At 30.1% G+C, this 23,510-nt stretch overlaps 1 protein-coding gene across 1 annotated transcript in view; it reads left to right on the top strand.

Moving 5' to 3' along the window:
- LOC107437428 (uncharacterized) overlaps positions 1-23,510 on the top strand; it is a gene marked incomplete in the record, with an annotated part of 88,316 nt that overhangs the window by 11,625 nt on the left and 53,181 nt on the right. Inside the window, 2 exon segments of the mRNA XM_071183391.1 lie at positions 20,013-20,331; positions 21,243-21,431. Coding sequence (XP_071039492.1) covers positions 20,082-20,331; positions 21,243-21,431 — 439 coding nt within the window.

Here is a 23,510-nt window from a genome sequence, read left to right as displayed (position 1 = left end):
TAAATTCGAAAATCCGCCATTTCGAGGATTTCAGAAATTGTGTTATCGTACTGGGGAACAATTTATTTTATTTTCTCCTGCATGATATTTTCTAACGGATATTAGATTTTTTCACATCGTTGATTTCAAATCCGCTATAGGTTTCTTTCTCCAAGCTACGATGTTTTTTTAAATGACATTTCAGTCTATTTTTCGCCGACATATACAATTTAAAGAACGTTATATGCAATAGGAGGTCGCATAAATGTTGCGACAAACTTCTTCAGGGGTTAAGGTACCATCATCAAGATTAAAATTTCATTAAAACTCATTCCCGGAAATGTCGTCATATGCCACAACAGGCACTTTCCTATTTTTCACTGTTTCGTTGTGTGCTGCTGAACAGGTCATAATAGGGAGGCTATCCTAGTCGTCGCGTACGACGACGTTTCCGGGCATGGGTTTTTACGCAATTTTAATTCTGTTGATGAGTCCTAACTACACTAGGTGTTTTTCGTAACATTTATGCAATTCCCTGGTACATATAAGTGTCTTTAAAATTGTTAATTTCGACAACAAAAAAAAATAGGCTAATAATGTCATTTTAAGAAAAATTCCTCTGTAACTTTATGAGCAAAACTAATTTCTGATTTGAAATCTCCACATTCGAATTTGGCAAGATCAAATATTTGTACATATGCAACAAAACTTAACTGTAATCAATAAAGCACATAATTCATAATTTTAATTATTTTTAAAGTATTGTTTTTTAATAAAATAAAATATATCGATATATTTTTGGGTAACAAATTATTCCGCAGAACAGTATTAATAATTTGTAATATTATTAGTACTGTCGAAAAGGTTTATTCTTATTTGCTTATGTTTCATCCACGTGGTTTATCACAATATTTTAACGAAACTCTCTGAGTGCTAATAAAACTATATTAATTCGTTTAAGTTGGACTGAACATAATTGTCCCTCTGACATTATCATTGTATTTTCTTTTATAAATAAAACCAAAAATATTACATGACATTCCTTTTCTTTCTGAGGGTTTTAGAAGTGCATTACGAACCGGAAATAAATTTTTGTTACAAATTAACCAAAATTTTGAACATTTATTATTAATATTATTATTAGAAGAGCCAAAAATTATTAAATTTATGTGCATAATATTTTTATTCATAACTTTTATTCATAATTATCAAACTAATCTAAAACTGCTTGATTAAATAACACGGGTAAATTTATTATAAGTAAACGTCAATTATTGATTAATTGAAGCAGTTTTAATGATAAGCGAAAACGAAATGACTTCTCTTTACTAAAAATTTCAATTTTTTTTTGTCTTATATTTCGAGCAAATTATAGAACAAAACGTAATGAACATTCGAAATATAATAGTAAATAGTTCCTATACTAACAATCCATTTCTCACAAGAGATTAGATCTCTTTAAAACAGATGTAACTCAAAAAATCGAGATAGCCTATACAATCGTGCCATGTTCGAATCTCTGCTGAGACAGTCAGGTTAGTTTTCTGTCACAACAAATGCCTAAGTTGCAATTTTTCGTAAGGAATTTGAGATTGATACTGACAATTTCTATAAATTTGCTAAAAAAATTGATAAACTTGTTTTTTTTTTATATTATGATATTATTTATTTATTATTTATTTTCGTGATGTTGAACTTTTATCTTCATTCTAAAAGATACATAATGTCTTAGATACATAATGGGTGCATCAATATATCCATGTATAATACCCATACCATACCATACAATATATACCCATGTATCTTATGGATGCATAATTTGTTTTATAATATTAAATTATAAGAGAAGTTTTTGTCCACACTTGGTCATGACATATAATTAAGTCCTTAAAATTTATTATTTGTCACTTACGAAACAATCAAGTAAAATAAAAATAATGTTAATTTTGACCTATAAATATGTTCATGAATAAATTGTTCAAACAATGCTTATATTAATTAATATTTGGCATCAGCAATATAATTTTTTTTATTGAGAACTGAACTATATTCCATTTCATACTACTTTCGAAGTCTATTTTTAATATTTACTTTTAAAAAACATCTTATTTTATTAAGCGGAATTTCGATTTCGTTTAGCAAAACAATATTAAATAGCAGTTAAGAGACAGGTCATATCAATCATTTAAACAAAACGCTATAGAGTTTCGACGCATTTTACAACTGCTGCAAAAAGATCCTTATAAAATTTGGCATTTTCAATTTTAAGAAACTTAAAATGTCGTGAAGTTATTTGTTCATTTAAGCTTATCATTGATTAATTTAAAAAAAAATACAAATCAAATGGATATATTTAAATATGTAATAATCATAATTTATTATACATTTTATCCTAAATACTTAAAACAATGAATTAAAACAGTTTAAACAAGCAATTATAGAACAAATTAACAGACCGAAAGTTTCTTTTTCGGGCAAGTTTGAGAAAATTTCTCTTCTGTTCACAATTTTTTGATTCAAAAGCTACGTGTGACAGAACATCTTTGGGTGTCTCAAAAATATACTTTTCCTCAGTAAAAACCTTGTTCTTTAAATTGCTACCGAATTATCAACTCCATGCGACCGCAAATGAAAATGTCAAGCAGTTTTATCAGTTTGCTAAAACTAACAAAGAAACGTTTGCTTCTGAGTAACAGAATAATTTTAGATGTCCAACTGGAAAATAACGAAAAATCCCTGCCTGGAAACTTTTTGCTTTATTTAAAGAAAGTGGAAAAAGTTATTGCATTTCAAAGTGCAATATAAGTTTTTAGAACATTATTAAATAAGAACCGTGGGTTCTATGAGTTATCCACAAATTTGGCAGGCAATAGAAAGATTTTGCACCCTTTTCCGTGTTTCGTCCTCCCGCTGAAATGAAATAGAACACCACTGCGCTATCTCCAACCGGCCAGTAAATAATTCATGCTCACCGAGAGAAAGATGTTTTCCAAAGTGTGGCATATTTAAATATGTTATAAAGAATTTTTGCAACCCTCTCCGTACGGCTTCCTTTTTAATTGCACTTTTTTTTATTTATTTAAATGATAGGATGCAGTTAATTGAATGGAATAGAGTGTAAATTATCTAAACTCTCATGCATCCATTGTGGACAATTCCTAGTTTCAAATCCTAAAATCCTAATATGAAGCCGGATTTCCACTGTTGTTGAGAACGGGAGAAGATATTTCTATTATTTAACGCAAATGTGTCAAACTCCCTTGTAAAAGTCTTATGAAGGCACGTTCATCCCAAAACTTGTCTGTTTTGAGTAGATTAAAAAATATGAACCAATAAACATGAATTCTGAAAATGCTTTGAATCCATCAGCTGAATAAGCAGATTAAAATTATAGTAATAATGAGCTTTAATTGCTTCTCGTTTTCCAACATTTTTATAGAAAACTTTATTCATATTTAACAACTTTATGGTAAACTTTATTCATATAGGTTAATATTTTTAGCACTTAAAATGAAAACAATTCCATCTAATATACCCATAATTGACTTAAAACAGGGATGAAGATAAGTTCTACAAAAATATATTTCCGGTGAAAACAATTAAAACACTCGTTTTTTATTTGGGTTAATAACCTCGAGTAACAGATTCTTTTGAAGATGTCGTTTTAGGATAAATGAGCACGAATTTCCAGATGTACAAGAAAAGTCATGTTCTGGTTGAAAAAGTTGTTTTCACTGAAAATTACGAACAAAAAGAACTAATTTTTTACTGTCCTATTTTACATCTCTTTTTTTAAACATTCCGTGCAAAACAATGTAAACATATACAAATTACTTATTTATTTCTAATAAAACTTTCCACTTTTTAATTCTACAAACCACCTAGCGTGAGGAAAATTATTTACATTGAATAAGCATTAGCCTACATTTAGTCTAAAGTGCGAGTACAAAAAGTAAACAAATATTTTTTAAATAGCTTTTAATCTAATTCCCCCTCTTATTTGATTCATAAATTGTCGTGTTTCAACCACCCAGGAAAAAAATTTAACTTTTCATTGCTTAAATGTTAATTGCTTAATAGCTCTTAATTTTAATTTAAAATTTGCATGAACTATACTAGGTATTAGCATAAGGATCGAATCCTTAACATGGTAGAAGCATTTAGTAAAGGTGCTACGGATGCTATCTTTAACTTTAATTGTTGAATGTGCAAATTCATATGCGTTCAATAATTGTACACTTTATTAATGAAGTAAAATAATAAACTCACGCCGTAGAATAACTTTTGATCCTATAAACTGGTATTTACCTACTATACACTGTAAAATATTCCGGTTCAAATAGCGGTAAAAGTGTCAGGGAGATAGTACTTTTAACCGTAAAATTTTACGAAAAAAATATCTGATACACCATAATTTCTATATAATAATATTTACTGTAAAATCACTGAATCACTGTAATTAAATAAGCATTACTGTAAAAAATTATAGTATAAAATTTTGTGCTAAAATGGATTTTACAATAAACCGAATTTTATGGATGCACCCAAAGGGCCAATACTTTTATCGTAATTTAATAATTTAATCTGGAATTTTTTATAGTATTGTAACTTTGTTAAGTGGCTCACTTTCCACATCAGATATATTTATCGAGCAGAACATAATTTAAGCAAATATATCAGGCATAAAAACGTACTTTCTCTGAACAAACATACATAATTTTGGAACTAATTTTTATTATTGATTCTCAAGTTATGGAGGTGTAATCTAAAAATTATCTAAGTTATTTACAAACTTTGGAATTTTGGGAGATATTCAGACATCCTCTTTAATAAAATTATTTAAAATATTTTTAACCCGTGTATAAAACTCGTTGACTCCGAAGATAACGTTATGCAAAAAAAATAGTTTCAACTGTATTATTTAATTCAACAATGTTTAAAAAAATTATCAATTGAAATGTATAAAAAAAGTTTTGAATATTTTTAAACTGTGTGATTTTAAATTATGTTCTCTGAAATTTTAGCTGAATTACTTGAATGGTTTCCGAAACATAAAAATGCCAGGAAAAGAATTACTATTTTTGAATTTTTATTTCTTAAGAACTGTTCAATTTAATTTTTCGAATGCATTCAAATTTGTAGATTTTGAAATTAAAGCTTCCATTGTTATAGATGTTGCATAAGTTTTTTTTTGTTGTTACAATTAAAAAATTCTTGCGTAAATTAAAATAATTCTGTGAGCGCTACTTGACAGACATTGTTGTTTACATTGTTTTGAACTTATTTTGAATTTTAAAAGTATGACTAGCTCTCAAAATAAAGATCTTAAAGAATTATAAGCCTTTCAAACACTAAATTCAAGTATTAAAATGTACGGAGAGAAAAATTTTCGTACAAATTTTACCATATTCTGGTAGTTTTGACAATACTTTTCTTCTCAATGTGGTTTAGCGAATAGAAGGGCTGGTTCACTCCTTTGAAGTATCTCTTGCCGCGCCGATCCTCTGACGTCACTCTGTGACGTCACTTTGGCGCAAAGCTCGCACTTTTACTTCAAGAACGGAGCGTTTGGCCTTACTAGCTCTAACTAATATTGGATCATTTCTTTTTGCGAGATATTCTAAGACATATGTTATTTTCTATAATGACATTCCTCAGTTTTTGCAGTGAATTTACAAGAATTTAAAACTATTATCGAAATGCCAGTTTGCGCGATTGCAACTTGCAAAAATTCTGATATAAAAACAAAAGGAAAAAGTATAATTTTTCGCGTGTTCCCTAAAGTAAATGAACAACTATGTAAAGAATGGATTCCGAAATGACACAGTTAATATAAAACAGCAATACGTTTATTCTGTCGTAAAGAACTTTTATAAAAATTCATTATCTAAATAGAAACCGCCTCGTTACTTCATAAAGAAAGGCAGGTGAAAAGAATTAAAAAATAGATAAAGTCAAAGAAAATTAAAATGTAAGTAAAAAGTATAAATAAAATATATAGTATATAGTTGAAATTCTCCTAATTTCATAACATATTTTTTAATGTAGTTATTCTAAATATTTATGATTTTTTTTAAAAATTATATTCTCTTCAATTTAAATATCTATAAATTATATCATCGTAAATTTAAATGTCTATAAACAATTGTAAAATTTCTAATGTCATTATGAACCTAAATTATTATTTTGTTTCAGTAATTAGCGTTTAAGGTTGATGTTTCCTAATGATTAAGTATGAACAAATTGCTATTAACGACATATTTTAAAATCAGGGATTCTAAATTTAACTTAACTTATCTTTATAAAAGAATATGTAGATAAAAAAAGTGTCGATATATGCCTTCATTTTTCTTAATAGTTAAAGTTAAAACTGAACTTTTTAAAATAAAGTATTTATCGTGTCATTTTCACCAACTAGCAAAACATTTTTATAAGTTTAAAATGGTATTTTTTTAATATAATAACCAAGAAAGTTTTTTTTGAACTATGTTTATGAACGGAAATAATGTGTTAATTACGTAAAGTTTGAAGGCTAATAACCAGAAAAAGTCTAACTTATTTTTACAAGAGAAAGATGCAAAGTTATCATATCTTTGCTTGCGATCTCCGAGATCTGTAGACACAGTGACGTCATGAGGAGGGAAATCGTAGCTTCAGCTCTAAGAGCGGAGTGAACTAGCCCTTGTATTCTCTTGGTTTAGCCGCACTGTGACTTTGTGAGATTCACTGGTGCTTTATCACCCAGTTCCTTCCCCTTATCCTTATAAGGGAATTTGTGTCCACAAAAAAAAAAACCGTCCTAAACAGACTTAGATTTCAAAAAACAGACTGATCACTTCATTGGCGAGAGCTTACGTGTTAGACTGACTTATCCACAATTCTATTAAAACTACCATAGCATGCGCTTCCAGAAAAATATTGTTTATTATCTTACAGTGCAAGCTTTAATTATATTTTGTCTATCATATTATAAATATTATTTATCTAGTACGCCATTTGTACACATAAATATTTCCCATAAAACAATCTAACTATCCTTTCAGATCTTCTACTTTTGCTATCACTTTACCCTTACTATTACATCTATGGGTTGCCTTGAAAAATTCTTATGATACACTCTCCTCCCCAAAGAGTTTATAGTTATATATTCCATACACCCAGTAAAGATCACACGCCTTATCAATTTCTGAAAAGCATGTTATACTGCAATGCTCCTTTTCTTTTTCCGCATAAGCTTCAATCATTTTTATCATTATTTTTACCGGAATTTTTCTTTTCTACAGATGGAAAGAAAAAGTTTAAATCAATAACTTATTTCTGACTTAATTTTTAAATAATATCAAGGAAACCACTAAACTATTTAGTTTTCGTTTTATGAAAATTTAATTACTGCTTATTTAATAGAATAGATATTGTGAATGCCCAATTCATCAACAAATTAAGTAAAGGTTCATCGACATTTCCTTGGCAACGAGATGGAAAAATACTCTTTGAGCATTAGGGGCGATGACTGAAAAATCCCTAAGGACTCAAAAGGCGATTTATAATATCCAGGATATAACGGCAAAGAATAATGGCAATGTTATCTAGGTCTTACTACTGCCAGCTTGGCGGAAGAAAAAAAAATTATTTTATATACGATTTCCCTATTATGTCTAATGTAAGTGGACTCTTTTGTTAATCATTCTTCCTAGTGTTATGCTGCTCTAGAATGTTTTAACGCGTTTTCTAATGGTAGATTTTATAGGACTGAACATTGCTTTAAGAGATAGTTATTTGGCTTTTATAGCACAATATAAGTCGATGCAAAGAGTCATTAACCTCTTACCTTTAAATGTATTATCCTTTATTTTAGTAGATATTAAAACAGGAATAAATATGAAAACAAAAATAACTCGATTGAAGTTCCAAGATATATTGAATAGAAATAATCAACAAAAAAAATGCTTAATATGTGGAGACAAAAAAAAATTCTTTAGTATTCTAAAGTCAAAGGAATTTGTATAAGGTATAATATCACAAATAAAGAGACTTTAAAATGAATTTTGAAGGAACTTCAGAGAAATTATTAAGATATTTTCCAAAAAAAGTGCATTTTAATAACCAGAATTTTTTCAGTTAAAAAAAAAAAACATTTATGATGATTGGTTGAATTTTCTTAGTTATAATGGGTAATACATTATTTTTCCATAATTAAACATAAAAGGTGTACAAAAAGTCTTCTATGAGTTGAATTTTGAGCAATATGCGCAAAAGAAGTGTTACCATATTACTAATTAAAAGCAATGCAGGGGGAAGCTGATGTGTTCCGGGCTTATTGAAAATGGAACTCTGCACGAAAGAGCAACGTGTTGAGAGCACGCTCATATAATTTTCCGTTCTGTGATCAGAAATGGACTTCCAGATTATGTGATTTAACTTTTTTTTATTATTATTTTACATACATATCCATAAATAATCAAGCATACCATAATCCTACACAATTTACTTTTAAATTTAAAAGATCTCAATGTTCAATTAATAGTATGTTTTCTATAAAAATTACTTCTTGAGAGAATTGTGGAAAGAATTGCTGTTTATTCCACTTAAACTTCTATTTATTTCAACACATAATTCCACTTTAAACTAAAAAAAACTCTCAAAACATTTTATTCCTTCGCTCATTAAAGTATCTTGGAATACAGTTTTACTCGATATTATAAATTTTAAACAGTGATTCAAATAGTGTATTACAAATTTAGACTCATGTCAGATTTTAACTAGTTAATCAATAACTTTAATAAGTTTAAACCTACAAGTTTTTGTAGTTTAATATATAAAAGCGGTTTTATATATATTCTTATATATAATAGATTCCAGGAAATGAGATGATGAAGTAGAAGTTCATCATCAAATTTCCAGAAATCACTGTGTAGCGAAACTGTTCGAAAAAAATACCGTTCATCGTTCTTTGAAATCGATATCTCACAGCGTCGCGTGCACCAAGGAAAACGGTCACTTACTCCCAGATGACATAGCACAATCACGCTACCTCATCCAGGCTCGACCACCGAATTACCATCTCTAACAGATAAATGACCCGCCATGAAAGAAGAGTTAACTCATTCAAGACGGTCGCCATTCCGATTTACAAAAGGAGTGTTAACTAATCTGAATATTCATGATTATCATTTGGTATTCAGTATCCCTTTGTTGAGAATTGTAATCTTAACATCTTTTTATGACACTACATCACGAGGGAGTGTCTTTATTCCGTGAAATAGACAATCATCCTTTAAATTTTAATCATGAGACTAAGTTAGCTATCATGATTTCCGGTACTCAACTTCCTGTAAATTTTTGGAACAGTGTGCGCAAATTTTCAATTAGTAGGAAGAGGGAGATCTACAATGCAAGTAATTCCATAGCACGCACAAGATTGAATAAAGCTTAGCGCGAAGAAAGCACATATAATTCTACAAAATTCACGTGCTTTATTCATGCTGTTTAGCTTTATAAATAAATAGCGCAAAGCATACCTTCATTTGGACAAAATAATTAAAAAATTACTTTTGTTCAAAGTATATGTAATATTTTTTACCGTTATGGATTTAGGATCTTCCTTAATAATCACCCTTAATTTCTAGAATTTTTGTGCGAACTAAAAAAAAATTGAGTGCTTTACACTGTAAGAAATTCCGGATCAAATTACGGTTAAAAGTTCTGACACTCAGGGTGCACTGTACAGACACTCACGATGCTGGTACTTTTTACCATTAAATTCAATTTTACCGGAACATGTTAGGGAATAATAAAACTGATATACTGATACAATTTTTACAGTAATACTGACATTAAAATCACTGAATCACTCTAATTAAATAAATACTGCTGCAAAAATAAAGGTATGGTAAACTAACCAGTGAAGGAACACTTAAGCTTCGCTTTCCTTTTAAAAAATCTTATTAATTTCAAAATCCGTAATTTTAGTTAAATGACTGTGTCAACATATTTTCTACTAATTGCAAATTATGTAAAAAAATTGTTGAGAACTTACATAATATTGTTGTAAAGTTTTGGAGGTTCAAATAACAAGTAGTAAGAAGACCAAGTGAAGGAACAGCTCTTACCAGTGAAGGAACACAAAATTTCCCAGTGAAGGAACACTTAATTTTGGTTATTTTTTAATGCTCTTTATGAATTTATATGCCATACAAATATCTAAAAACAAGCCTATTCTTGAAATTATAACATACAAATACTTGGAAAATGTTAACTTTTCTTGTAATCATGAATTGAAAAGTAAAGTGTCAACATATTAACACGTTCTGTTCATTCACTGGGAAATCTATGCCCAGTAAAGGAACATGCCTGTTCTCTTCACTGGTTAGAAGTTGTTTTTTGTATTTTTGGCCTATTTTTGATGCAAAACTTCACTAAAGGTACAAAAAAATTAAAGTTTCTTTTTTTTTTCATTTTCATTAACTTAGGAAAAACCCAGTAAAGGAACACTTGTTCCTTCACTGGTTTTTCATCGTTTGGTGATCCAGTGAATAAACACCCCCCTATCTCAGTACTTGATTATGCAATGATTCTTGAAAAAAATAAAACGTGACTTCAATAACTATATTTTGAATTCTTATTTTCACAGTGAGAAAAATAAAACCATTACATGCAATTAATTCCACTTCAAACATATAAATACCAACACTCACCTTATAATTTTTTCAAAGAAAAAGGTGCTGCAGAGATAATAAGAAATTTAAAAAATTTTCCAGAGAAGTCTATGGGACCAGGTAATCCAAAACATTGCTAGATGACTTCCTATTGTTTGGCAGTAAGCTATTGTTACCAATCTATCTAAAGAAAAACTTTCAAATTCTTATTTTTAATCAATATATATGAAATGTTCCTTCACTAGGTAGCGTTCCTTCACTGGTTGGTTTACCCTATATGTAATATTTTTTACCGTAATAGATTTAGGATCTTCCTTAATAATCACCCTTAATATGAATTTTTAGAATTTTTGTGCGAACTATAAAAAAAATTTAGTGCTGATTTAATTAAAACTGTGTGTAGAATTAATTTTAAAAAATTCATTTTATAACGATCACATATACTTTTAACAAAATAAAGAGAAAAATTAATAAAGACAAACATAATTTCCTTGTTCTAAAGATTAAACAAAATTCAAACGATATTTTACACTGCGGTTCAGTTCTTAAAAATAGTTCACGTGATCAAATAAAAATGTTGCTTCACGTGTCGGTTTTCCAACATAGAGGATGACATTTTTAAGTGAAAAATAAGGGCCATGAATAATAGAATTTGGATTATATTGATACATCTAATGATACATGCTATAAAAAATTCAATTGAAAACGTGTTAATACACATTAATAACATTAATTACTTCAATTTTATATTAATGCCTACCATAAGGAATGCATGCTTTAGGACATTTTATCTTAGTTTAATATTAAATTGAGATATTTTAAAATATAGCTCATAAGATTTTCATTTGAAGAAAGTTAATAACTGAAAAACAAATATAGTTGCACAATATAAATATGTTTAAAATCAAGGGATAACGTTTTAAAAATAGCTTTTTAAGAAGAAAATTAACAAGTGGTGCGAAAATGATAAATAGTCCTACGTACTTCCGTACATAAGATTGAAGCAACTGCGCATACTCGCATTTATTTTAGATGCTACGCATCTTAACGTTAATTTGGCGTGATTTAAAAAACAAAGCTACAAGCAGGCTGTTTATAGCTGTTCAATGTTTTTTTTTTTCTATTTAAGCCTACCTTCGAACTAAAAACATGGACGTGGAATGCGAATTGGAAGAATTGTATTAATAATATTTAGAAATGAATCATGCGATCTTGCAACAATTGATTCATTCAATAAAAAAATAATTTTAATGGTTTTTGTTTAACATTACGGTTGTCTAATAGCAATAGCAATAAGAAACTAAATACATTTACGTTATTTTAAAATTATATTTATTTTAAGTGTACAATTTAGTTAAAAGAAGTTAAATAATCAATAAAAGTTCAGTAATATTAATAATAATATTAATAAGCTACATTCTTTATCGCTGAATTGATCAAAATCTGTAATCTATCAAATTTTTCTGCTCTCAGAACCACAATTTTACGTACCGTAAGGCATCTTGTATCGTTTGCCACAGCTTTAAAGACATAGTCTACGTCCATTATAAATGTTTGTTTTGATTTTGTGGTCGAAGTTAAAATGATATTCCACTACTAGTACATCAGCGGTTTTTAACTCACGGATTTTGACAAAATCTCTTATTTTCACTTACTTAAGTTTGATATTTTTTCACAGGCGCAAGCGCAATTACTTGAAATCTTGCATACGGAAGCTAACGTAAATTTGTGAAATCTTTCTATTATTTAAAGGCAAGATTTTAATTAATAATAATTAAATTTAAATGGCAAAAGCTCTCCATCGCTGTTTTAGGTAGTCTCTTTCGAACTATTTCATTTCATTCATAAAAATCAAAAAGTTATCCGAGTACACGGAATATTTTTTAACTCTTTTCAATTTTTTGTAAATAAAAAAATTAACATTTTTATTTAAAAAATATAAATTTATTTACTCTTCTTTACATATGAATAATAGGATAGGATTCTAAATGTAACTTTTAATGTTTTCTATGTTTAGTAATTAAATGTAATTTTGCCTTTTTTTTTCTTTTTTTGTATATTTTTTTTTGTTTTTGAGCAAACTTTTGACTAATGACGACTGTAGCTCAACCGACACTTCCACTGCTTTTGTATTACAATTCACTAGTTTATTAATTAATTTTGTGTATGCGAGCTGCTATTATTCTTTTAAATTTTCCAATTCAAAATAAATTAATTAATAAAGTGGTTCGTGCAAAGGATGCATCGTCACGCGATTTTTCAAGCATTGTTATCTTATAACAATGGTTCACGTGACGCGGCATACAAGAATTAGTCATAAAAACTGGAAATAGAAATTACGTTCATATTTAGAGAATCCGAAAAGTTTGGCAAACTTATTGAAAATGGAGGCAAATTTTGTGCTTCTCTTTTTTATTATCCATAACAAGACAGATATTTTGCAATTATGTTGAATGATACGTAATTAAAAACCAATTCTTTCTGGAAATATACAGTGGTTAATAATAGTGTTTTTGAGGGAAGTAACTCGCTGGAGTTGACGGTATTCATAATAGCATGGGGTCTGAATCTTATCATTATCTTTGATTTCTGATTAATTTTTTTTATTTCTCAATGTTAAGTTGTTAGTTTCGATGTTAGTGTATCATTTGACATCATAATACCTTTTTTAACAGAAAAAAAGAGTAGCCTTATTTATCTTGATGCAACTGTAACGCATTGCTTTTAAAAAGTCAATCACTTTGGGACAAATAAGTCATAAACCGTTAAATTATTTAATTAGTAAATAAAAATGATGTCATAATCAGTGTGCTGAAATTTTAACTGGAGCTCTGTGCTTGATCAAGGTATTGTCTTGATATTGCCTTGGTATCGAGGTATTGACTTGATACGAATGTACGTTTCACTTATTTTTTGACCTCTACAAGCCGAATTTATAATACAATTTGTACCAAAGTTGTAGTTTAATCTTTTATCTAGAGTCCAGTTTAACAATCCAAAATTTCTTCTTTATTATCATTGATTTTTTATTTGAAGTTAAATACGGTTGCATCAGTCAAGTTAAATGCTCCATGTTTCTTCTAAAGAAAGTCTGTAATGATGATATGTTATTAACACGATGACAACGAACCATTATTTGGATTTTAAAATTTGTGGTACACCCTTGTGCAAACCACTTTTCTTTACAATCAGGCCAAATTCTTGTAGTATGTGTCTTTTACTACCATAAACTATTTTATTTCCTTCAAAATTTTATGCGACCGGTTTTATTTTTTAGTAAGATTGCTCCTTTTTTATTTTCGTATAGTGATATTTTTCTTATTTTGACTGAAGCACCTAGGTGGCATCTTTTACTCATCTTGAAGGGTATTTGCATATTTCTTGAGGTAACACGATAAGTGTAAGACTATCCTTCTGCTCATCAAGACCTTTTAAAAGAAGTCAAAATTTATGTTCTTGTGGTTGAATATTTCCAATATGATATTTACTCTTTGAGTCAGTGCTTCAACTGAATTTCTACTTCCCCACACTCTTGACTTTGACATACCCCTCTACAACTTTGGTACTTAATTTAATCGTCAAATAGAGTTTATCGTCTATCAAATTTTTGCAATTCCGACAAGCTGGAGTTCTTTAATTCCAAATGCAGCTTTGTGTCAGCTGACAATATTAGTTAAAATTGTTCCTTTAATGGAACGAGCAAAATTTATCATCAATTGAAACACTTTCTGGCGTAATCTAAGTGTGACATTAAGTCACAGCCTAATTTCTAAATATCCCGTTTTATTAATCAAAATACTAATTTTTCGGCTTAATTTATAATTTTTGATACAGTTTTTATTGTCTTCATCTTTTTTCTTCTCGCCCCTTAACGCGTTAGCGCAATGAGGACATTTTCCCCAGGAAGCTCCTTGCACATTCCTCAGACACTCCTTTTCTTGAAAAAAAAGCTGTCGGCGACCTTTGATGTCAACACATGTTTTTAGTTACGGTACGGTCGCCGTTAGTATTTAATTCTGCTTAAATTTAAGGGGTTAGTTAACTCAGTTCAGTTCGCTCCTTAAGCTCGATTTTTTTGGCTTTTTAGGAAGTTTAACTTCCACTTCTAGCTATTTCTTTAAATACCGCCCATTTCTGGGAGCGGGCACATTCGAAATTTAGTTGTCAAAACAAACGCACGAACCCTTAACAGGGATTTTTAATTTTTACCCCCTCCTCTCCTTGAGAGACGGAGATGTTTTCATGGTTTTTCTTACACCCTCTCGTGGGTGTTTATGCGGACATTTCATGGCGATCTTCATCGTGCATAATTTTTCATTGAAGTAAACATCAACCTTTTCTTACACCCCCCCATGGGTGCTTGTGAGCTGTCGAGCTCGACCGTGATGAAATCCTTTTCTTCGCCATGCAGATTTTTTGAAAAAAGATGACTCCAGCGGCATCCCACTCCCGCGTTCCATGAGTTTGGTTACATCTCGAAAGTTGTGGTATGAAAATGCCACATGTGATTTGAAGAAGCGGTCCTTGGTCCACCACTGATGGCCTATCCTTTTTTATCATATGCCGGAAGTTAGTGTGCTGATGTTTTTTTTTTTTGTGGCTGTCCCCCCTTCGATGTCATGTTCTACTATAATCCTAGTTAACAAACCATCTGCTGATGTTAAGAAATAAAACGAACAGTTGTTTGATCAACCAGAACTCATTTATTCTGTGTCCTTTTTAAGAACATTCATGTTTTTCTTCCAGCACTTTAGACATCCCAAGGTAAACCTGCAACAGGTATGTGAAACTCCATTACAAAGACATCTTGATTTTTATTGTGTTTTCTTCTATGTTTTATCTTTAAGGGTTATTGCTCACATCGCATAAATTTGATTGTTTTTTTAGTTTCGGCCAATCTTTTAAATTTTAACAACCCCTATTTTATAACACTAAGGAAACACAAAATTATGAAGACGAAAATAAGAAAATAAAGCAAGCATTTTATAAACTAAGTTTTGCCAGAAGAATAAAAATAAGAAAATGATTTCATTTTTATCAAACTTTATACGAAAAACGAAAGGCGTATCACGTTCGTAACAAACTTCAAAACACTGTCTGTGATTTTTCAATTCAGCTGTCTTTAGCGACGGCCTTTTTTGTGCCTTCAAATTAATATTCTAGCAACGAATACAGAAATTTAGAAATTTCAGCAATAACAAAACACAATAAAAACATGGATATAGCCGTATCGAATATTACCACACACCAGAAAAATCTGAATTCGGTCTAAAAACTCAAGGAAAATCATGAAAAGGTTTCAATTAAATGATAATCTTTAGAAAACAGAAAATAGAGGTTAGAAGAAACGAAAAATTTCAAATTAAATTTTCTTTTCTTACAATTACTAAACAATAAAGTAAAAATAAAATAAGTTCTGTTTAATAAAATATGTATAGTAGCAAAACTTAGAAAACAAATGTTTTGACACTTTTACTGACGTTTGAAGAAATACTGATACTGGTGTTTAAAGAAATACATACCTGCAACAGCCAGGGAGGTTAGGTCTCCATAATTTCTTGATTAATTTTAAAATAACGGTCAGAATTACGCCCCAAATTCCTTTACTTCCCAACTGAACATCGATCAGAAGAAGGGTGGACTTAGCTTCAAATCAAAATGGCAATTCAGTGCCTGACTCTATTGTTTAAAAGCTGCAATATAATGAGGACCCAATGACTTAAAAATAAACATTTATAAGGTATAAAAATTTGAGAAAAAAGATTAATAGTTCTATAAAATTAGACTTCTTCGAAAAAATTAATATCCAATTTTTTTTCCTCAGAAAGCTTTGTTTTGAAATATAAATAATACCTGAAAACTCCCTTACTCTCTTCCGTACGCTTTCCCCTTTTTTTTCTATGGAAATGTGGGTGATTAAAGGGGGGCAATTGAGTTTCTTCTAGACAAGCAAGTGAAGCATTGATTGTTGATTGTTTCCAATGTATTTTTTTACTCTGAATAGAAGAATCTGAATTTTTCAATGTGAGTAGGTTTATATGTTGTCACTTTCCTGTCTTCTTGAAATCATTAATAACGTAAACTTCAAAGATTTACCTGAGTTATTTCAAGAAATCCTGTTGTTTTCTGCGGAATGTAAACATCTCAGGCTTAAATGCTAATTTAAAGTAAATTTAAATGCTATATAATGGCAAATTATCATTATCCTGGTTGTCATTTTCCCGGTTTATGAATGCCAGGACATTGAAACAGTTACCAGAAAATTTTTTAAACAATTGAATGTAAGGAAAGAAAGCAAATATTAACCTAATACCAAGTTTATGTAAGATTGTAATATGCTTGAATGTAATCATAGTTATTTTTTTTAACTTAATGATTGATTATTATACACAGTTTTATTCTGTACATATCAACAACAAAAGCAATTTTGATTCTTTCTACAGTGATAAAAGAATTACTTTAAGCAATTCATTGTCCACCTAATGCAAAAGCTTAAGTTTAGTTACTTACTATTAGCTTAAAATGACTTTTGTTTAATCTCTAAGCTAATATGTCATTTTCCTGGCATTCAAAATTTGGTGAATTTCTATTTTATTTTTTTTTCTTGAGCAAATGTAAATAAGATATATTGCTGTCTGTAAGATATTAATAAATGTAACTAAATAACAAGAAACCGGAAGAAAAAAAACAATCCGAAAAAATAGACAAAATTCAAAAAAAAAAATTTAAAAAAACCGGAAAATAAAGGATATAATTTTTTTATCAACTAACACGATTACACAAAAAAAGAGTGCTTTCTAATGTTATATCAATATAGCCAAAGCAAAATATATCAATACAGTAGTGTGAGGAGCACTCAAGAAATTTTACAAAAAAATTACGACAAATAAAATAGAACACAATAAGTAAAAATATCACGTAAAAACAGAAAATAAAATATAAAGAAAAAACAGAATAAAACATGAAATGAAATCAAAAAAGCGAGTAGCGAAATCAAATGAACTTACATGAGCCGGAAATGTTTAAAAAATTATTCAATATATATATATATATATATATATATGCATNGATGGCAGTTAACTATGTATATATATATAGTCTACCTATTTACAAATCACTTAATATTTTATATTTAAAGCTTAGAGTTATTTCAGTTTGCAATTTTTGCGTGATTTCTTTTAATTAGTTACCTAACAAAAAAACTTATTATTGTTTATTTGTAATTTCAATTACTCTCATTGATTGTGTAAAAATATTTAAAAACAGCTGGCAGAGAATCAAAGTTGATGTCAGGCCTTAATTCCTACAAAAATAAAAAATACAGTTTTGTCAGTTTAAATACTCAATTGTTGTCATTAGTTTGGCGAAAACAAAATGAGAAATTCTGGGAAATACAGTAATCAAGAACATAACATATCTATAATTAATTAAAACATTCAGCATAAATCATAAAAGTATTGAAAAATGCCAATGTATCTCATGCTTTTGTGTGACTTTAAAAGTTTAAATTTTTTTTACTTTGTTGTTGCCTTGGATTCAAAAAACCATTAACTATTGTTGATTCGATTATTGTTTGAAACTGAACGGTCACAACAAACCAAAATAAATTCCTTTTTGATTATTTATATTGATTTGTGACCTCTTTCGCAGCTATTTATATGTTATTATGTTGTATGAAACATATACTTAGGCTGCTTGCAGACATTTGCATAAAAAATAACAGCAAGCAAAAAGAAAGTTTCAACTTTCCTTTTGCTTGCTGTTATTTTTAAACGCAAGTTTTTCAAGCCTCCAAATATAATTGGAGACTCTTGACGCTGGAGAAAAATATAAAGATTTGGCACAATTTCACAGAAGGGCGATTATTGCACTTCTGAAAACGAATAACACTGAAGAACAAATTTGTTAGCTGTATTTACACAAATACTTGATCTTACCTAATTCGTATCTGCGGATTTCAAATCTGAAACTATTTTTTACTCCTAAAGCTACAAATTTTTGAAATAGAATTTTTAGTCTATTTTTTGACAAAATGTACAAGTTTTATAACATTACATATGACAAGGAATCACGTAAATATTGCGACAAACTTCTACAGATGTTAGGGCAGATCATCAGGATTTAAAGTGCATAGGAAAACAACTATCCTCGGAAGAGTTTTCATACACAGCTAGGGGCGCTTCTCCCATTGTGGCGTGTTTAAAAGCACATGATGAAGTAGTTCATGATAGGGAAGCTCCCCTAGCATCGTATGATGATAATTCCGGGCGTGGGTTCCGGTATAGTTTTAATCCTGACGAAGACTCTCCTAGATTCTCCAAACTTCCCAAGAAGTTTGTCAAAACATTTACGAGACCCCCAGTTAAATATAAAGTTCTTAAACTTGTACATTTTGACAAAAAAGTAGGCTAAAATAACATTTAAAAAAAAAAAATTTTAAACTGAATCGGAGATTAGAACCGATTACAGATTTGAAATCAACGATACGAGAGTATCTACATTGTAAAATACTTCAGAAACTAATTTTGGCTCGACGAAAATGTTTCCAAAAATCTCAGAGAACTTCATTTAGTATCATGTTTGCTATCAATTGAGAAACATTTCTTTCATTTCAAAAGTAGAAATCTAATTCGCATGGACGCCCATTCAGTTTCAGAGTGTAGAGTAGTTACCGCTACAACTACTATTAAATTCGAATTCACTAGTTTGTAAAACATGTTAACTCGATTCTATTTTGGGATATCTTTTGATAGATGGCAGTTAACTATGTTGGTAGTCTAGACCCACAAGAGATTTGTGAAATATTAAGGAACGCTTCAAACTTTTAAGAAATGAAAAATAAGTTCCGAAACTGCAAAAAAAATGAATAAGAATATTTCTAAAGCACTGCATAATGTTTCTGAATATGCCGACCGGCCTGTGTAGGGGACAGGGAACTGTCCTTGCGTCAGAAAGGTTCTGAGTTCGAATCCCGGGCAAGGCATGGATGTTATTTCCTTCTCTGTACTATCTGTCCTCACTGCGGGAGCGACGTTGGCCCACCTAATATGGTGCCCCTGAAAGAGAGGTCAACAAAATCGCCCTGTAAATGCCTGAATTGGCGAATGTTAACACAGGTGAGCATTAGAGGGGGAAAAAATGCTTCTGAATATAACAGAAAGAGGTTTCCGAAATGTTCAGAAACGTTTTGAAAACTGCATACACCATAACTGCCCTCAGAAACGTTTCGAGGGTTTTTGTAATACTACTATGTAACATTTACGAAAAAAAAAAACTCTTACGCAACAGAACATTAGTACCTCTTTAAATAAAAAACTATATACATATATTTTACTATTGAAAAAAATTAATTCAAAATCACTTTTTTTTGCCTTCCAGATGCTGCAAACTATTTTCTACATTAATTACGAAGAAACGTGAACGATGACACCCTAAAACGTACCCCGAATGATACAAAATAATTCAAATAAGTCTGAATATCAGTTAAAAGTATGCCAAAACCATTCAAATATCAAAAAGGCGCCGTCACTTAACATGAAAGTTATGTTTTGGATGTGCTGGACGTTATTAATATTAATCAATTCAGAACAGTGTAACGCTCAAACAGAAGAAATGGAACTACTTGAAGCTGTTGGCAATCCTATATATAGTTTTGGATGGCCCAGTCGAATTCTAGGAGATGCAAAAGAACTGTCGGGTAAGTTTTATCTTTATTTAGTTTCTGTCGAGCAATCGACTTTTCGTTGCATTGCCTGAATAAATTTAATTCTTAAATTTTGAAATTAAATTCATATATATATATATANATATATATATTTAAACCAAGAATGATCAGTTCCTCTTTATCTACTTTCTTCATTTTATAACCATCATTAGTTTTTATTATGTAAACAGAATATTCATTCTCCATACCATCATGTCTAAATTGCCTGCATAATGTTAAGCACAACTTTCCTAACTACTTTAACTTTTTTATCCAGTCTATATTGCCTTTAAACAAATTAGCAATTTTCTTATTTACAGATTTTATTAAAACGGAAATTGCAGCTAAAACTAAAACAAACATCTAAAATTTGTGCTAAGCAAGCGTCTTTTCTCTCAAAATGCATAAATGTCTTTGATCAAACTGATGCGGAATGCTTGTGAACTGCAACTCTTGCGATTTAATTTATCGCGTGTGAACGGCCTTTTTTGTTTACCGTACTATCTAAACTAAACTATTATTTCGTTAATTAAACTGATTACTGTTGTGTTGTTCCCCATGGTTTGTATAATAACATTTGAAAATTGTTTCATCACATAGCAATCGAGCTTTCTTTATCATTTATCAGTAGTTATTTTTTCAATGTTGTTGCTGTTTGTAATGACACTTAAACAAGCCAAGCTCACCAGTGAATGGACTTACTTTCTCGATTTAAATCATGAAGGCGCGCCTTTCATTTTGACAAGAGAGCACCGCAAGCGTAAAAGTATGTCTTAGCTCAATACCCCATGAATAGTTCGTATATCCAGTGTAAGTGATGGGTCTCAGCGGGGTCGAATTCTCTAAACACTGTGCTACAACGGCGCTATATCTTCAGTAGAATTTATTGTTGTTTCTTCCTACAGATTGTGAAGCATTGGGCTTTCATAACGCTTCCAAGAATGAGTGTGGATACTGTACAGGTGGTGACACAAACCTTCCTAAAAACTATTCGGTAAACTGTAAAAAAGGCTGTGATATTAATATCCGAATAGATTGTAAAGGTGTGTGTGGTGGAAATGCTTACATTGACGAATGTTCTGGATTGTGTGTAGGTAAGTACAATACCATCTAATTATTTTAGCTACTCTATATAATAAATAATTTCATTTCTAATTAGCAGTTACAAAGAATTATAAGCTGCAACGCAAAAAAAGTTTTATTGTTTTTTATTGCTTTCAACTTTCTTATGGTCGGAAACACAAACACTCTAAAATTATGAGCATTCTACCTTCTTACACGGAGAAAAAATTCTGATGATTCCTTTACTGTATGGTAATGACATTTTGGTAAAAATAAATAAAACCATTCTTAAAAACCATAATCATAAAAAAACGATTTCTGAAAACCATATTTTATTCTTGATTTTACCAAAATCATTAGAAAAGTGCTTCTGCAAAAATTACTGAACTTTTTGATGCTCCCATAGAGCCAAAAACACGGTAAATTTTACCATATTCTGGTAGTTTCGACAACACTTTTTTTCCCTGCATTAAAAGAAAGATAATATGCAAAAATTCAATAGTGATAAGTCCAAAATAATGATAATACGTAGCAAGTTATATTAAACAGTTTTTTTAAATTGACAACACAAAAAGTCCTTTATCTGTTTCAGAAATATAGGCTTGAATTATTTAATGCATTGCAGAAAACTTTTTAAAACAAATTTTTTTCGTTACTTTCTAAATCATTGAAATATAAACTTTGCTGTAAGCATAATTGAAACCTTAACAAATCTGATATGTTTTTTTTTCTATAAGAGGAATACTAAATAATGCAAAAACATTAAAACAAAACTTCAGAACTAACACACTTTCATTTGTAGCATAATTAGATAAGTACAGTTTAAACTTTTCTGTAATATTTTATTACATATTTATATCATTCATAAGATACATTACATAAACATAAATGCAAGATATTAATAATTATTTCAGAAAAGTGGATATTTTAGTTTAGTTTAAGAAGAAAATGAGAACGTTCTGAGACTTTTCTGAAATTTTTATGCTGTAAAAGAAATTTCAGGGAAATATTTCTGGTGCTCAATGCTACTTTATATGCTGTGCCGGAACGAGGAAATTTGGTTAAAAATAATTGTGTCCGAGGGTGAACTGTATCCGTCCTCGTTAAACTGTCCTACCATAAGAAAGCTCGACTTCGCGCGTATGTCGTTGGGTTACCAAAGTGGACAAGCCATCTCCTCCGCAGAGGATTAAAATTGTGGATTATCCCAGGGACTAATAAGTGATGTTTCCCAGACCATCGCCAATAGCCAATTGTGCTATCCAGCTCCAGTGTGGCGTGAATAAACTACTACTTAGGCGCTTTTTCATTACACGACACGATACCGACAAAATCGGACGACAAATGTGTGAACGACAATGTCATTGCCGGATCGTTCAAGCAATTGTTTTTTCACTTGTCCGATATCGTTCGTCCGAGAAGTAGAAATTCTTGTTCATTCAATGTTTTGAGCTTGAATGAGCAGTTGCTTATGTTCTGTTGTGATTTTTTTCTGCAAACTTTAAATATGCCGGATAATAATCGTCGTCTCAAACTTCTTACTTTATTTTAGAAGAAATAAGCTAGCAGTGCAGAAATGTTTTTTGGGGCACGAAATGATACTTACGTATTAACGCCACCGCAGCAACAGATTTGGCGGTTTTTAAGTGTCGCCAATCTACACCTAAAATTTTTGCGACAAATCATGAAATAAAACACTCTATTTAAAATCTAAAAATTCGAAACACTTTATTTAAAATCAAAGTAGTCAATCGGATTTCGGTGGAAAGTGGGCCGATATAGAGTTTTACATATATTCAAAACAGTCTCTTTTCCTTCACCAGATGTTGTCGCCATCTGAACTCTGATAAAATGATGATTCCAAATGATGTCTCGCTGTTCCCCTATGTCTTTTGTTCCTCCATTTTGCACTGCCCCTTATTCTCTCAACTGTTTGTGTATTATGAACTCCTGTATCAGGATTAATAAAATGTATACAAATACCTACTTGCTAAGGTATTTGTATTTATGATAAACCTTAGCAAGTAGGAATCCTTCTATTCTCTTTGTTTGATAACCTTTCCAACTGTCGGAATAAATTGTGCTACCATCTAAGCCCCACTTGCTGATCA

This window comes from Parasteatoda tepidariorum, chromosome 7 (genome assembly GCF_043381705.1).
Source record: "Parasteatoda tepidariorum isolate YZ-2023 chromosome 7, CAS_Ptep_4.0, whole genome shotgun sequence".
Lineage (NCBI taxonomy): Eukaryota > Metazoa > Arthropoda > Arachnida > Araneae > Theridiidae > Parasteatoda > Parasteatoda tepidariorum.
The sequence above is the reverse complement of the archived record's forward strand: the minus strand, read 5'-3'. Positions and strand labels throughout refer to the sequence as shown.